At 35.4% G+C, this 15,666-nt stretch overlaps 1 protein-coding gene across 3 annotated transcripts in view; it reads left to right on the top strand.

Annotated features, from left to right (window-relative positions):
• Positions 1-15,666, top strand: part of ASB5 (ankyrin repeat and SOCS box containing 5) — a 37,808-nt gene that overhangs the window by 1,630 nt on the left and 20,512 nt on the right. Inside the window, exons 2-3 of one of the 3 annotated variants that reach the window (XM_051620032.1) lie at positions 9,467-9,631; positions 11,667-11,959. In XM_051620032.1, the coding sequence (XP_051475992.1) occupies positions 11,764-11,959 (196 nt within the window). In that variant the 5' untranslated portion in view covers positions 9,467-9,631; positions 11,667-11,763. Of the gene's footprint in view, positions 1-9,466; positions 9,632-11,666; positions 11,960-15,666 lie in introns of those variants that run through there. The other 2 variants (XM_051620033.1, XM_051620035.1) reach the window with 2 other exon arrangements.

Below are 15,666 nucleotides of genomic sequence, written 5' to 3'. Positions count from 1 at the left end.
GTTTTTTTCTGTATTACTCTAAGTACACCAGGCCTGATTAACACTGATTTCTTGAGGTGAACAACAGATGTCAGCAGTGGTTCAGTTATATAACACCTCCTCTTCTGAGCCGAAGATTCCAGTGCTGTAAGTATAGGGAATAGGAACAGGAGCTCATGTACAAGGGACTAAGAAGTTGTGGGCTGACAGGCCATTCTGAAATAACGTATGTCCTGTAATTATGGTTCTGTTTCTTTTCATCCCCTGTAACTGAGTCAGGTTTGTGATTCAGGGAAGAAAAACCTGTAGATAAAGGCAGGGTATGGAAGAGGAAAAAGATGATGCTAATGCTCTGTATCTGTACAGCTTGACTATCTGTAGCACAGGTGTGAAGGTACCTAGGGGGACATGCCTTGCAGTTGGGAACCTCTCATCCACCGTGCTGTTGATTTCTGTGTGTCTGTGAATTTGCCATAATGAAATCAGTCACATGCCCAAAGAGAGTAGACTAGCAATGTTCTGATGATAAACTCTTTCTTTGCCAGTTTGCGTTTGGTAATTCTCAGCCTTCCTGATATTCCAGAACAATTCCAGAAACACTGAGAGTTTCTTGTCTAAAGGTTTTTGTTGGTTTGTTATTACTTTATGTTTTGATTTGCTATGCAAAACATTAGTTGTTCTGAGGTAAACGGTATGGTCTGGAATATAGTGTTACTGAAAAGTGGGTACTTTTCCCCCAAATACTTGAAGACTGAGAAGCAACAAGGAAGCTTTTACTGCCAGCTGAGGAGCTTAAACATTTCAGAAGTTGCGAAATCTCTGCTACAATCTAAAAGATAGTTCCAAATGTGAACACTTGTCTTTTTGTGCATCTACAACCAAAAGGCTTAATTGCCTTTGCTTTTGCTTAGAGTTCTTAAAGTAGCTGTTTAGTTTTTCATTTGATATTAAACAACTCTCCAGTTAGGGAAAACTAAGTAACTAAGGTAGAACTTGGAGGAGTAAAGTAGTGAAATTTCCAGATTTCCTGAAGAAGACAAAAATCAGAAGGTTTAGCCAAATTTATGTTAGCATGTGTTCTTAAGACAAGTGAACAAAAATGGCTGTTGCTCATGCAGTTTTGGATTTACTTTAGTAGAACCCTTAAATAAATGTCACTTAAAAGCACAGTATGCAGGGGAAGACAGATGGCACAGTTTATCCAAGGACTGACAAAGAAACCTGTAGCTTTTTAAAGACTGAAATCTTGCAAAATCAGAAGATGAATTTTGAAATGAAACGACAGTTCTGAGGGAAGAAGAGAAGGGGAAGGTGCTGTTAAACATCAAGGGCATATAGCAAGAGGACAAGGGGTAATGGCTTTACACTGGGAGAGAATAGATTTAGGCTAGATATTAGGAAGAAATTCTTTGCTGTGAGTGTGCTGAGACAGTGGAACAGGTTGCCCAGCAAAGTTGTGGATGCCCTATCCCTGGAAGTGTTCAAGGCCAGGTTGGATGGGACTCTGAGCAGCCTGTTCAAGTGTGAGGTGTCTCTGCTCATGCAGGTGGGTTGGAACTAGTTGATCTTTAAGGTCACTTCAAGCCCAAGCCATTCTATGATTCTTTGATTCACTGTAGCTGGTAAGTTCTGAATTGTTCTGTGAAAAATGTAAAATCTGTTATTTTTGTAAAGAATAGTCGCATAATATTAATGTCTGAAATAATTGTCAGCTAAATAAGTTGTGTTAGTCTGAATGAATCAAATACAATTATTATGAAAACAAATTTATAGAATCTTTAGAAGTCAGGAAAGTTTGGGAGATCATTTCCAAGATGCAGTGGTGTAAGGTGTTCAGTATGTCTGAGCAGTGTACTCAGTCCCAGATCAGCAGAGTGCCTATGGTGTGGCAGTGCTCAGGCTGGCTCTTGCTTCAAGAAATTTTGTAATTTTTCATTACAAACTAATTGAACAAAATGCAGATACAGGATTGGGAGTACAGAATTCTCCCTTCTTCTCCTGTCCTCCTGCAGAATTATCCAATTTTGGAATTGTGTTCTTACATACTCTTTGATCTGTTAATCATGTGTTCTTTTTTTATAATAACGTTGACACTTTGACAGGATTGATCTGAGTCAGCACCTGATTATTAGAGTAATCTTCTGAGAGAAAGTGGCTTGCTTTCTTTGGTTGAGGTGGTTCTACTCTGATGTTCAATTGGTGAGTGATTCCTTTAATTGTCTATAAACAGAATGATAAGTGTTGACAATCACAATAGAGATTGCTGTGAGTTCTTTGTTTTTCTGCTGAAGTCAGATTGGTTCTGACGTGCTACACACAGATAGGAGCTTTGAGGTGGATGACAGTTTGGGGTGTAAGGTTTGTTCGTTCAGGCTGAAGGGGGGGCTCCAACTTCTGCCGAGGTAGTAGCACCTTCAGCCTTCTGCGGGATTTAAATTTCTAATTAATTGTACAGGTAAAAGTTTAGGTGCCTGTGGCATCTTTGGCACCTAGCTAGCTACATGAGTACTGTAAACACATATTTTTTTTGGTCTAGGGCCATGTATAGACTTCCTAAATTTTACCATAAATGTCTAAATACTTTATTGAATTTGTCTTTCATTAATTATTGAGATGTTTTTAAGAGATAGTAGCAACACAGCTTCTTAGGCAGCTCTGGGTATGCAGGTGAAGATTAAAATGAATAGGGCCATGAACTACTTGGGGAATTTTTGTCTCTATTGCAACAGCATCCTTTCACTTAGCATCTCTTCTGGGTGGAACATTTTTACAACTGGTGTGGAAAGGCTGTGGTTAAGAGAAGCAGCGTTTCTGGACTGCACTGAAGGGTTTTTGTTTCTAACCTTCTCTCCTCCATTTTTATTTTTGCTTTGGATCTACAAAGTAAGGAGAATGAACAGATAAGCACACAGAAATTTTCACTTGCCTCTGTGTTCTTATAGCTCGTTCTCTAGCAAGAAAATTTCAGGGAATTTTAAATTTCTAATTTCAGAATGAATGTGGTATTTTATAATACTGTCTCATTTAGCAGCATAAAAATGCTTAATTGGAGGTGGAACCAAATATTCTTGGCTCCAAAACCAACTCTAAGTATGTTTTGGAGACTGACATGGTTAATTTTTGACTCCTGGCAGATTTGATATTGCCCATTTCATGGCATTTAAAGCCATGTTAGGTAAAGTCCTCTCATACATCACTGATTCAGCTGGAGCTTTCACACTTCATTGTGCTTTGCATTCTGTGGCAAGAAGCCTGTGTGCTGCTGATCCACCTCACTCTAGTTTTACCTCTTCCAGTAGGCTGGTTACAAGTTCTTCATCACAAAGTATTTTTATGGGTCTTGTAAAAGCACCAAGCAGAGACTGTCATGCCTCAGCTTGAGGAAAAGAATGCTTTACTAGCTCTGTCATGATGATATCAGTTAACTGATACCAATTTTAGTGGATGAAAAAAAACCTTTCTGATATGAACACTAGCCATTGGAATCAGGACATAGTGACGTATGCTTGCAGAATAATCTTTTAATTCCCGTAGGTATCACCAAGTCATGAACTTGACTTCGTAATTTTCTTTTATTAATACTGTTCATAGGCACTAGAATGTACTTTTCACATAAAGGAGACAAATGAAACTGCATTTTTTTTACTTAGTGTAGAAGAAAACCTGGCAAAACTTTGAAGATAGTGGATATAAATTTAAAGGAAACAGATGCTTTCACTATTTTTAGTAAAAGTTAGTCATGAAGAAAAAAAAATCAGTTAAATTATGAAAGAAATATTAAAAGACAGTCTATACTGTAGAAGAAAATTAACAATTTTGAAAGGCAAGCAAAGTGATGACAAAACGTTCAGAACTCGGAGATATTATTTCAAGCACACTTTCAATTTTAGAATAACTCACAACTGTCTCTTCTTGATTGCATAATTTAAAGATCTTACACATAAATAAACAAAAACTTACTGTGGATCCAAAATAGTTTCAAAAGTTCACTAGTATTAATTCAAATGGCTGAAGAGGTTTGTCTAGATTTCAAAGTGGCAGATAGGTGTTAGTTACAGGTACAAATCTGGTCTTTTGAAAAGTCAGCTGAAACAGAAAATTTGTCAAGTTAATTTCTCATGTACTAACTGTCTATGTGATGAAAACCAGCTCTTCTAGGATTTGAACATTCCAGATTTATTTATTAATGTATTTATTTAGAGACAACTATTTAGTGAGAATATGTGACATTTTTAAGTTCATTACAGAAAAGATTAACTGTAAAAACTGCAAAAAATACAGGTTCAGTTACAAGAATTTAAATTGAGTGGTTGCATTTCCTACTAGAGAAATGAGAAATAGCCAAGATAGTTCAAATATCAAAAGCATAGTATCTGTAGTACCACACACCTAAGGAAGGGGGTGAGTTGAAGAAGGAATCTGTGAAGTTCTATAGACGTGTGGTTGGTGATGAAAATATCTGGACCTAAGAAAGGAACTATGTAAAGGAAAAGAGATGCAAAATGAGGAGACTCTTCAAAGTTTTAGTGATATAGTTGTATCTGTACATTGAGCCATCAAAATTACAGCTAAATATTCATATTAAGAGGGAGTTTGCACGTGCATTTTGACATTACTCTCCCCTCATAGTTTGCTACAACTTTTTATCAGGAGCTTGCTATGTCTGTAGCAGAACAGGTAGTAGGGAATCCAAGTGTTTTTTTCAGTGTAAAGTCTAGCAGGTTAGTTTAAACTCATCAACAGTTTAAACTGACAGATTTTTAACTGTAAGGGCTGAATACCAGTGCACATTCCTTTCTGTTGATTTCCAGGAAGGGAGAAGGAGAGACGGGAACCTTTAGCTGAGGAATGGAATGGGCAGCTGGAGGTGGTAACTTTTAAACTCCTGGGGGGCAAGATTTGCTAGAGTTTGTCTGTCAGCAGGCAGTGTGTGCCTGCTGTCTGACACATTTCTGCTTTTAGTAATGTCTCCCAAGTACATGCATGACTTATTTTGTAATCTTCTTCTGTAATACTCTCAATAGTTGAGTTGTTTTAGGTATCCAAAGAGGACTGCAATCTGTAGAACAAAGTTACTATGTTTATTAGCAGGGCTCAGATTGAATTTATTTGTCACCAGGTCAGTTATACCTACTTCCCACCTGTATAGAACTTTACTGACGGTGATTAGATGGACTGGTTAAGCAGATCAAGCCTGCTCACATGATAATGTTGCTGATAGCAGGGGTTGTTTGATATTAGAATTATAGTTGAAAGGGAGTCTATCACCATTGTGAGAAGCAGCTATCCAGTTGGTGTATAACAAAGTGATACAGGTTTAAAATTTCTCTGTATTCTTTGAAAGAACGAAGAAGTTAGAAAACTGGAATTTCGTAATTGCTTAAACATCTGAGTTACTTCTTTTGTTTTGATATACATGTAGCATAGAAAATGTCAATTATGTCTAGAGATTCTTGCTGATATTTAAATGCTTGACCACTAATTCTGTTCTCTGGAAATCCAGATATGCAAGTTAGATATATTTTCTGAGATAGTCGTATTTTCAACAGACAGGAAAGACAAAATGTGAATAAAACCAATTTAAATTCATTAAAAGCTAACGATAGAATAAGCAAACTTTCCGTGATGTTACAAAGAAAAAGAACTTGTTTTGTATAGAACCTAAACTATATCAGAGCATTGATTATAATAAAATGGAGGAAAATAGCCTCAAACTATTATATCCACCCAAAGTCATGGATTTGGACTTTATGGAGCAATTTGAGAAAGGATGAAAATAACATGCTACAGCAAAATATGGAGAGAAACTATTTATATAACAAAACTTGTATGAGATAAATTTTTGTGCGTCAAGCTTTTTAAATGAACTGGTGTGTCTCATAGTCTTAGGAGAGAAGGAGAATGATGTCTAAATTCATAGCCATTCAGTAGAATGTGTGTAAAAAGACAGAGTATGACTACTAAGAAGAGCATGGTAGCGTGTTTTATGACACTGATTTTCTTGTGTTATGGTACTTAAGATGTCATTGCATTGCTTTTTGAAAGGGATTTTTGGTTAAAGTGTTTAGTTGGGTGATTAGGAGACTAGCATTATAAGGCCTGCAGAAATCTGAATGAAACATGATTTTCGGTATCAGTTACAACTTCACAGTTGCTTTTGTAGATTCTGGATAGACATGGCATTAAGGTACTTCAGGAAGAAAAGCTGTAAAAGGGAGATGTGGGCCTTAAATTTGTTTGGTTTACAGTGTTGTGTTTACTTTAGTTGGCAAAACAACTCTCACGTTTTTGTACTGAGAATGTGGCTTTCTCTTGTGGTCAAGTCTGTAGAATTTTTAAGGATAGGTGCAGTGAAAAAGCAGCTCAGATCTGAACCAAGCTCGGTATATGCTGGATCAAAGTTTGTGTTCTCTCACTTTTCCTTCCCTCAAAACAGTAATGCAAAGTATGTACTTTGGCTGCCTCTAGTCTTCATATTTTACAAAGACAGAGCTGTGTCTGGGTTGCACTTGAGTTCCTATTTGGAAAAAGACTCAGCAGCTGTTTGACGTCTTCCAGTCACTCCAAGTTCTGAATTTCTTGTACTTATCAGATAAATATGGTTTGTTTGTTTTTCTGTGCCTAAACATATATGTTTAATTTATCCTTAACTTATGAAAGATACTACTGAAAAGAACATTTAATATTTTTTAGTAGTTGTTTTATGGTATGTGTGTCTTTTTTTACCTTACCTTCAAAGTTAACTTAAGGTGATATTTTGCATAGCAATATATATTAGCAGATGCATTTTAAAATAGTTACTCTCTGTCCAGATTTATTCAGTTCAGATGCTCTGAATAGGAAAAAAATGCTTAAAGAACATGCATCAAGGAGAAAATGACATAAACAACATTCAATAACGTTAGATGAGTCAGATAACATTTTAAGTATTGAGGATTAGCATCCCATACACCTATAGGTCACAAAGCAGGTCATTTTTCATGCTGAATTAGACAGTGCCTTTTTGGTAGCTCAGGCTTCTCAGTGTTTTTCAGTCCTTCATCAAGTACTGTATGCTTATATCAGAAATTCAGTGCTAGAGCTAGTGGCTTCTTACTAATTTTATTTTAAACTATTTCTGTTTTGAGGTAACTGTTTTAGAAGTTTCTCTTGGTGGGTTGTCTATAATGTGTAAAATAATGCATTCTTCTAAGCACCTAAGAGTTCCCATTAACTTCATTAAATTATCTGCTGTTGTTTTATTAATTAAATTATATGTGTTGTTAGCCAGAAGTTTGAAAATCGGGACAAATATCTTAACTTCTTGTGTATTTTAAGCCAAATCTCTTAAATGTGGAGGAGGACATACAGGTGAAGTGTCATACAAATAATTCCTGATAGTGTATTGCAAAGCTCATCTTCAAAAAAACTGTTTTACTTTCAAAGGTTTTAGATTCTTGTCCAAAATACTGAAGAAAGTTGTTAACACTTAGCTAACAAAATTTGTGCCATGTGTATAATTATTTTTGTACAGCTATGTTAATGTAAGGGTATTACTTCAAGAGATTTAATTAGAAGTAAGTATATTTTCCAGAACTATATATATATAGATATAGCATATGGTATAAAGACATCACATTTCTAAGGATATTAGTATGTCCTTAGTATGAAAAAATGCCATCAAAGATTTTATATTCTTTTGTGTTATTTTTCTTGTGTGTCTTGCCTTACTGAAAATGAAGCATACAAGTCTTCTAAAGCATTGAGAAAAAATTAGCAGAATAAAATAGTTTATTAATGTGGTTATGTAATAATCATAGAAGACGGAGCATAATTTTTTCTAAAAGATAATAACTTATTTTGTGGGTAAGTTGCACTAGATTTCACTAAAAGCTTAAATTAGCGTAAGCAGGTGCTGCTGCTGAATACTTTCTTTCTACACTTGGCCACTACGTGGTGAGGCATTAAGGGGCAGGCTATGTTGTCTGAGCACTGGAGTTTGAAATTAACCACTTATATAGTAATTATAAATGGCAATATTGCTATCTTGAATATACTGGTTATATTATTTGGAACTGGTTACTGACCAAGCTACATTAAAAGGGGCTTTAAGACCATCAGTTCCAGCATTTGAAGTTTTTTAATGGTATTAAAATAGTGAAATGCCACAAATGGGGAAAGCATACCAGAGAAATTGTTATACTGTTCTTGTTTAACTTGCTGGGAATATGCTAGTATGTCAAACTAGGGGATCCTTGTCTGTCACAGTATTACTGTGTTCTTGAAACAAACCAAAATCCTAATGTTGTTTAAGATATTGCAGTTTAGCTTGGTGCCATTTTTCTGTATGGTATGATAAAACTTCAAATGTTATAATAGTTTTATGTGTTTTACATAGTTTTACATCCCTTTTCTAGCCATTAAGTGAATGAACATTTCATAGTTTGTTTTATTTATGTTTGTTATCCAAACTTTGTATTAAAAGAAATATTATTAAATACCTTATTAGTTTCAGTATGGTTTTCACTAGAATATACAAGTGTTTTATTAGTAGCAATGAAGCCAGTCCCCTTCAGAATACTCTTCTTGAGTTGTGCTTTTAAACTATTTTACAAGCGAGGAAATGAGGCAGAGAAATTTCATTCCCCAAAGTCAAAACTATACAGGAAATCTGAATGTCCAGATTAACCCACTACTCTTTTCAAGTGCTTTGATATTTTTATAATGTGTATTTTTTTCATGTTGTCGGTGCATTTCTATTTGGAAGCTGAGTATTCTGCAGTGCTGCCAGAACCAACTCCAATTGCTTCATGTTGCCATGCAGTAAAAAATTTGGAACACTGCATGCTGTTTTTTTACACTCTCTCGTGGCATCACATTGACTGTCAGATCCTTTATTTATTTACTTATGCTTCTGATTTCTGTTCCAAAATCCATAGCTTTCTGTTCCTGGTCCTGCCAGTTGGCGTGGGCTTGCTCTCAGCTATTTTGTGTTCAGTATTCACGTTGTTGATTCTTCCAAAATGCCGTGGGAGCATTAACATCTGAACAGTTGTTCTGTTTTCATGACGGGGTGCTTGGTAGCATGGGTTTGCCAACAAGCTTTAATGGCCATTTCTGCAGAGCTTTATTACCTTAGATTAGGATAAGCAATGCAGTTGGGAGAGTTTCCAGTTAAACTGGCACATATGAGTTCCAGAGCTTTATAAAAGAAGAAATATTAGGAAAGTAATTTTGCCAGCTTCTTATGAGCATGTGTGAACTGAAATTCTCAAAACTCAATTTCTTTTATTTTTATGTAATTTATAGGTAAGGAGGGAAAATTTTGAGAGGACAGTAGACAAGCATTCATACAGGAATAGCCCTCCCGTTTATTTTTCATATCGTTTCTAAAAGCAGAAGTTTTACAGATCAATGAGGATTTTTGAAAGATCATGTACAAGATATTGCATGCATCCACAGCCTCATATTTGAAAAGGGTTTGGTTATTTTTGTCAACTCTTTACAGAACAATTCAACTGGAAGACAACAACCTAAGAACTGAGTGCTGCTGTTAAGTCCAGATGTTATTTATAGTAATTGCTTTTTGGATTTTCACTTCTACAAAGAAAGACTATTTCATTAACAAAACGTGGGAGAAGTCCACATGAAAAAGCAGTTACTGGATGACACAGTAAGTCAGGAAAAAAAGGGTGGGGTAAAACTCTGTGAAGAAGAAAAAATGTTTTCCACGAGACAGTTACAATTTTTCCTTATTCTGTGCAGTAAATTTGTAAAACAAGTACTTAAGATGACAAGGGAGTTCTGTGAACTGACTAAGTTAAGCTTAATAGTACTAGTAGAAGTATGGAAGAAGTAAGAAATTCCAATACTGGATGTGTTACTAAGGAAAATTTAATTCCTATTAATGATTGAAACGGAAATTGACAGTGGTGGCTCAGAACATAGTGCCTATTTATCCTTCTGGAAAACATGACACCTCAATTCAGTGTCAGATAACAATGTGCCAAATATAAAAAGAGATTTTCATTTGGCATTTTAAGTACTCACTCCTGCTTCTAACTATGGTATAAGGAGAGCAGTTCCTATTCTGGCTGGATGAGAAAATGTCTATAAATGAAATTTAAGAGAAAATGCATATATTTTTTCACAGAATAATATTGTTTGCAGTGTAAACTACTTTTTAATTGCATTTTCTAGTTACTGTTTTGACTTTCATGTGGATTAGGTTTTTTTTCAAAGAACAAGGCTGAATATCTGCTTCACTAAAGATAAGCACAATTCAGTTCTTGTCTGTTAAAAATCTTCATATTTTCCAAGTACATTTCCTTTTATAATTGTTTTTCTTCATTTTTGTAGGTTTATTTGAATGTATTTTACAAAATGATTTCTTACTCTTATTCTTACTCTAATAAATTAGTTGTGGAGCCAGATGATAAGAAGCTCTTTATTTTGCCACTTTCCTTTCAGAAGTATGATTTTGTGTCATATCTTTGTTGTGTGCTATGCTGTTCATTGAAGCCGGGGATCTGTGGATGCAGTGACATTTGGATCATACCCTCTGTTCCTGATGAACAGTTGCCAGCATTCTAAAATGTTTTTTTCTGACCACCAAACAAAAGAATTCAGGGTAGAATAGAAAGGGTGTTTTAATTTAAGATTACTATGAGTAGAGTATTTTAAACTATGATTAAAGATGCTGTATTTTATTTAAATGGAAATTTTGAAGTTTAGAACAGGACCCTTCCTCATGGATTCTTTATTTTAGAGTTACAACTTACTTAAGAATCTAGTTCTGTCCTGCAGCTTCTCATTGTGTGTCATGTGACACTGTTATTTACTCAGCAATTGCTCACACACAGATGGAACAATTCGTGTGTAGCTGCTCATGACTATGAGTAATAACTTTATGGTATATAAGCAAATTCATTCTTAAAAAATCTAAGGAATTTAGATTCCCCTCTCTAAAACTGGCCGAGAAATAAAGCCTGTCATGTCATAGATTTAAAGTAATGTGATGCTGAGCAAAGAAGAATTTATCATAAGCATAGAATTTTTCCATCTTATATATTTACTACGGCATCTATTTAATTACATTTTAATTAATTTAATTTTATATACTCAGATATTTATAAAAATATCTGGGAGTTTAGTTTATATAGTCTGCTCTTAATACTGTTTTTGTATAATAAGGCATGTATACTAGATATCTTCAACCAGTCTGAATAAAATAATAGGAGACTCTCAAAGCTAGTATATATTAAATCTCTGGTTCTTTATTAATGTGTATTTCAAGTATTTACTGATATGGTTCTAGTTTTATAAGAAAAAAAATAGTAGATTAACATAAAATGAAGTAGCATAAAAGAACAGTTTTACAGGAGAATATATTTTTGCAAAAACTGAATTATCTGTTTTAGTACATGAAATTGTAGCTCTTAATAATAATACTTTTGATGGTGTATTTTTAAGCAAGTATTAATAGGGTAAATAAATTCATTAGAAATGCAGAATTTGGAATGAAACAGACCTTTTAAGTGGAACAAGTACAATCCAGGTTCTTGGAACCCATGTCCGTTATATTCTGTCCCACTTGAATACCACCAGGCTAGCAGGAGCAGTAGTGTACTCAATACTATGTACAGTATAAATAATCGTCATATTTTCAGCAGCAAGCATCATGACCAGCTGATATTTTCTTTCCTCAGGACCAGTTGTTCCCAAGAGTGCGTGGCTGGAGCCATATGATCTTATCAACACATTTGAGAGCCCTACCCAAACACTGAGAGGGATTTTGCTGCAGCAATGACTGTCATAGAAGAAAGTCGCCCTTTTGCCCAGCAGCTATCCAATGTGTACTTTACTATACTTTCACTTTTTTGTTTTAAGCTTTTTGTGAAGATCAGCCTTGCTATCCTTAGTCATTTCTACATTGTGAAAGGAAACCGTAAGGAAGCAGCAAGGATAGCTGCTGAATTTTATGGAGTTCCTCAAGGACAAGGTATATTTATACTTACTATCTTATGGCTACTGTTTGGGGTTTTTGTTGTTACTGTTTGTTTGGGTTTTTTTCCAGGTAATTATTTGTCTGCTAGCCTCATTTTAATTCAGTTTGTCAAATGGTATGTGTGAATATTGTTTTTTTTTCTGTAGTTCTGGCTGCATTTTTTTGAGAAAAATTATTTGAAGGAGTGTTAGGTTATTTAAGGTTGTTGGGTTTTATTTTTATTTTTTAGGTTATTAAGTTCAGAATAAAAGTGAAGTACTACAGCCAATGTCCTGAGAGGCCTGTACTTAAGATGGCCATATTTAAGATTGCCAAATACTTTCCAAACTAAGACTATTTCCCCAATTGCTTCTAAGGTTTCCCAGTTTACCCATTTGTGGTTGAAATTTTACATACTTGGCATGTGATTATTTTGTCACGCTTTAGTGAAACTAGTCCAAATGTTTTTGAGAATTATTTCTTGATTAAGTTAAAATTTCCTTGCAATAATTTCTTTGAGAAGATGTAGTCCTTCTCTACTTTGAATTAGTTAGTGTCTTGGCACATATCAGGAAGCTTACTGTTTGTCAGGGTGAGGTTTAGGGCATCTGTGTGGAAACCCATCAAATTTTACTGGGTTGAAAGCTCTTGTGAAAATTCCTTTTTCTGTTTGCTCAAGCAGAACTTCGGCAGACCTGAGCACTGCTGTTCACCCAAGCTTAACTGTGGTGAGCCAGTACCATTTTAGTTCAGTTTTTTTTCTGGATCACAGAACACAGAAAACTCCCTCTCCTCAATTGTGGTGCCCTAGTGCATGACTGAGCCATGTTTTAACTCAGCTTGGGATCCCTGTTGCTTTGCTTGTCTTTGATTGTTGTTCCTTGTATTCTGGGATGGTATCAGGTTTGAGTTAGGTGATGGAACAAGAAGACTTGTCTTGCCTCTTATCACCTTCCCCACTCATCCCTATGTACTGTGAACAAGAAGAAATAACCCAAGTTAGATGCAAAGGGGAATACTGGAGAGATGTGGACTGGAACAGTTTCAAACGTAAAGAACTTTTTAATTTTCAATGATGGGACAAATGTTAAATGTGAATTTTTTTTTTTTTTCAAAATGTATTTAAAGTTGCAAACCAGAGAGAGAGGCTTACATCTGAAGGCAGGAATTAGCTTGTTTTGCAGAAGACTTATTTGAGGTGGGTTTATGTTAGGTGTTCTCTGCTCTATTTATGAGAAAGTTCTGAAACTCTGGGTCGTTACATATGAGTATGTTAATCACATAATTGGGACTATTAAGCATGTGTGTGAGTTTATGTGTACAGATATATATGTACGGGGGTGTGTGTATGTATGTGTATTCACTACAGCAGGATGGGAAGAACTGACTGTCTATTCCACTGGCAGAAATACAGTGAATGTGGCAGCCCTCAACTGAAATTGAGAATTTTTTTGTCAAAAACTGTTGGCTAGTTCTAAGGCAGCTCGTTCTGGGAAGACTGACAGAATCTGACCAAGGAAGGGGGAAGACTGGCAAGAACTAGAGGGAAAGAGTAACATGTATCAGGTTGGAAGGTAAATAGTCTACAATGTTACCTGCTGCTGAATCCAGGAGGCTTTCATTTTGTCATTGGTCAAATGCCTGAACCATTGTATCAAAATAAACATATATTCAGTGTTCTTGTAGCTGGCCCATACAAGCAATGAAAACCTGTCACTCTTGCAGGTTACTATTTTGCTCAGGAAGCAGAGCTTTATATTGATTTAAAGGCTTAAACATATGGTAGAGTTTCTGGTTTCTGATTGGTTTGCTAAAATAGTTGATACAGCTGCTTTCTGCTTAAGCTGTACTTTTTAAACCTTGACTCACATTGTTCACATCTGGATTTGCAATAGTCCTAAGCACATGTTCAGCTAATATTACGTAATCTTCAAATTCAGCCTCTTGTAATGATCAACAGGACAAATCCTTGTTCTTTGGGATGCAAATAGGGTTCCTCAAAATTACTGGTTTATCTCATCTTTTCTATACCTTTGTTCTGTGTTTGTAGGAGGGGGCATGTTACTGTCCCAGCTCATACCATGCTGCAGGGTTTGGTTTGTTTACATTTGTGAAATACACTACAGAGGTAGCTCATCCTGTTTGCTACAGCTTGTAGTATTAAATGAAAAAATTAAATGCTGAGTATCCTCCAAAGTTGTCATCCTGTCCTGTGTTTTTCATAAAGCAAAAGAGAAGCCTCAGGAAAAAAAAAAAAAAAAGCCCAAACCAGAAAAGTAACTTATTGCCTATTTCAAGTTTATAGTGTACCAAGAAGTAATTCTAATAAGAAGAAATGTTAGGTTTTATTTTCTAGCGTTAAGCTGGTTATGTACTCTTAAAATTCTGTTAATGCTTGTATTTTCAGTTTGCTTGTAATATGACAAAGTTACTTTTTGCTGTAAGGGCTTGGCTAGGATAGAGTGCTACAATTTTGAAGAAGAGCCCTTGGAAGTAATGTGCAATTGCTGCTAGGGACAGGCATTATTTCATGTTTACTGAATTGAGCTCTTGAGTTAAAATAAGCCTTTCTTTTACAAAGCCTGTATAATTGAAGACATTTTAGGTACTGAGCAGTAGTACTTCATGGAACTTCTTTTATCAAGCTGAAGGTATATAGGTCAGCACAGGATTTGAGGCTCAGGGATCACATATTTCGTAGCCGACTTCCTTTGTTTTGTGACTTATTCTCTGTTGAATACAAGGAGACAGCTTTACCTGTGTCATCTGCCTACCGCGGTCTTATTGATAGATATTAGTAGTGAAACAGGTCATATTTTGTTCCTTAATGTTGCAGGAATATTTTTTTCTCCAGTGTGAATATTCGCCGATCAATTGTGTTGAATTTATCCATTGGATTCCCATATGCATGTGAACAGCTGGATAGGGAGTGTTCCAATAATTAGTTAGAAATTATTATACTCTGTATGTGGCATTGAAATATAACAACCAGTTCAGCATCGGCTAAGACCAGAAAAGTGCGTATAAAATCTCTACTAATTGTAAGTTGATTTGTTTATGCAGGTGAAGTCTGAGTAAAACTTTTCTTGTGTGCTGTATTATAGCTGAAAGGCACCTTGAGAGGTAGTTTGGACACTCTAGGATCAAATCTACATGAGTTATCTGGCAAATGTTTGTCTAACCTGCTTTTTAAATAATTAGTAATAGTGATTTCTGCAGTGTCCTTAGTCTGTTCTTATTACTAGAATGCTTCCATCCCCCCCAAGACTTACCAAGATCTTTATTTCTGCAAACTAAATACGTCAAATATTATCAAGTTATTTGGAAGTTATTCTCCATGTATGAAAAGTAATCAATTTAAAGACTGTTATAATGCATCTGCCTTCTTCTACTGGTTTTGTCTTATAGAATGAAGTATTTCACCTAGTCTGTCCTTCTAAGTCTTGTTTTTTAGACCAAGAATTACTGTAGTTGCTCTCCTTTGGACTTGTGCCAGTTCTTATACAGTTCATTGACATCTTTAATGATGTCTGATTCCCCATGTGAGACTGAGTGCTCCAGCTGATACTTTGTTAGTACAACCAGTGGAACTATTACTTCTATAGAAGTGGAACAGTTATGTCATGTGCCATATATGTGATAGCCTATATAATACCTCCTGGAATTGTGCTGCTTTTTTTTTTTTCCTCCAACAGTAAAGTACTAAGGATATAGTCTGTACT

The sequence above is a fragment of the Apus apus genome, chromosome 4, assembly GCF_020740795.1.
Source record: "Apus apus isolate bApuApu2 chromosome 4, bApuApu2.pri.cur, whole genome shotgun sequence".
Lineage (NCBI taxonomy): Eukaryota > Metazoa > Chordata > Aves > Apodiformes > Apodidae > Apus > Apus apus.
This window is presented reverse-complemented; position numbering and strand designations above follow the sequence as displayed.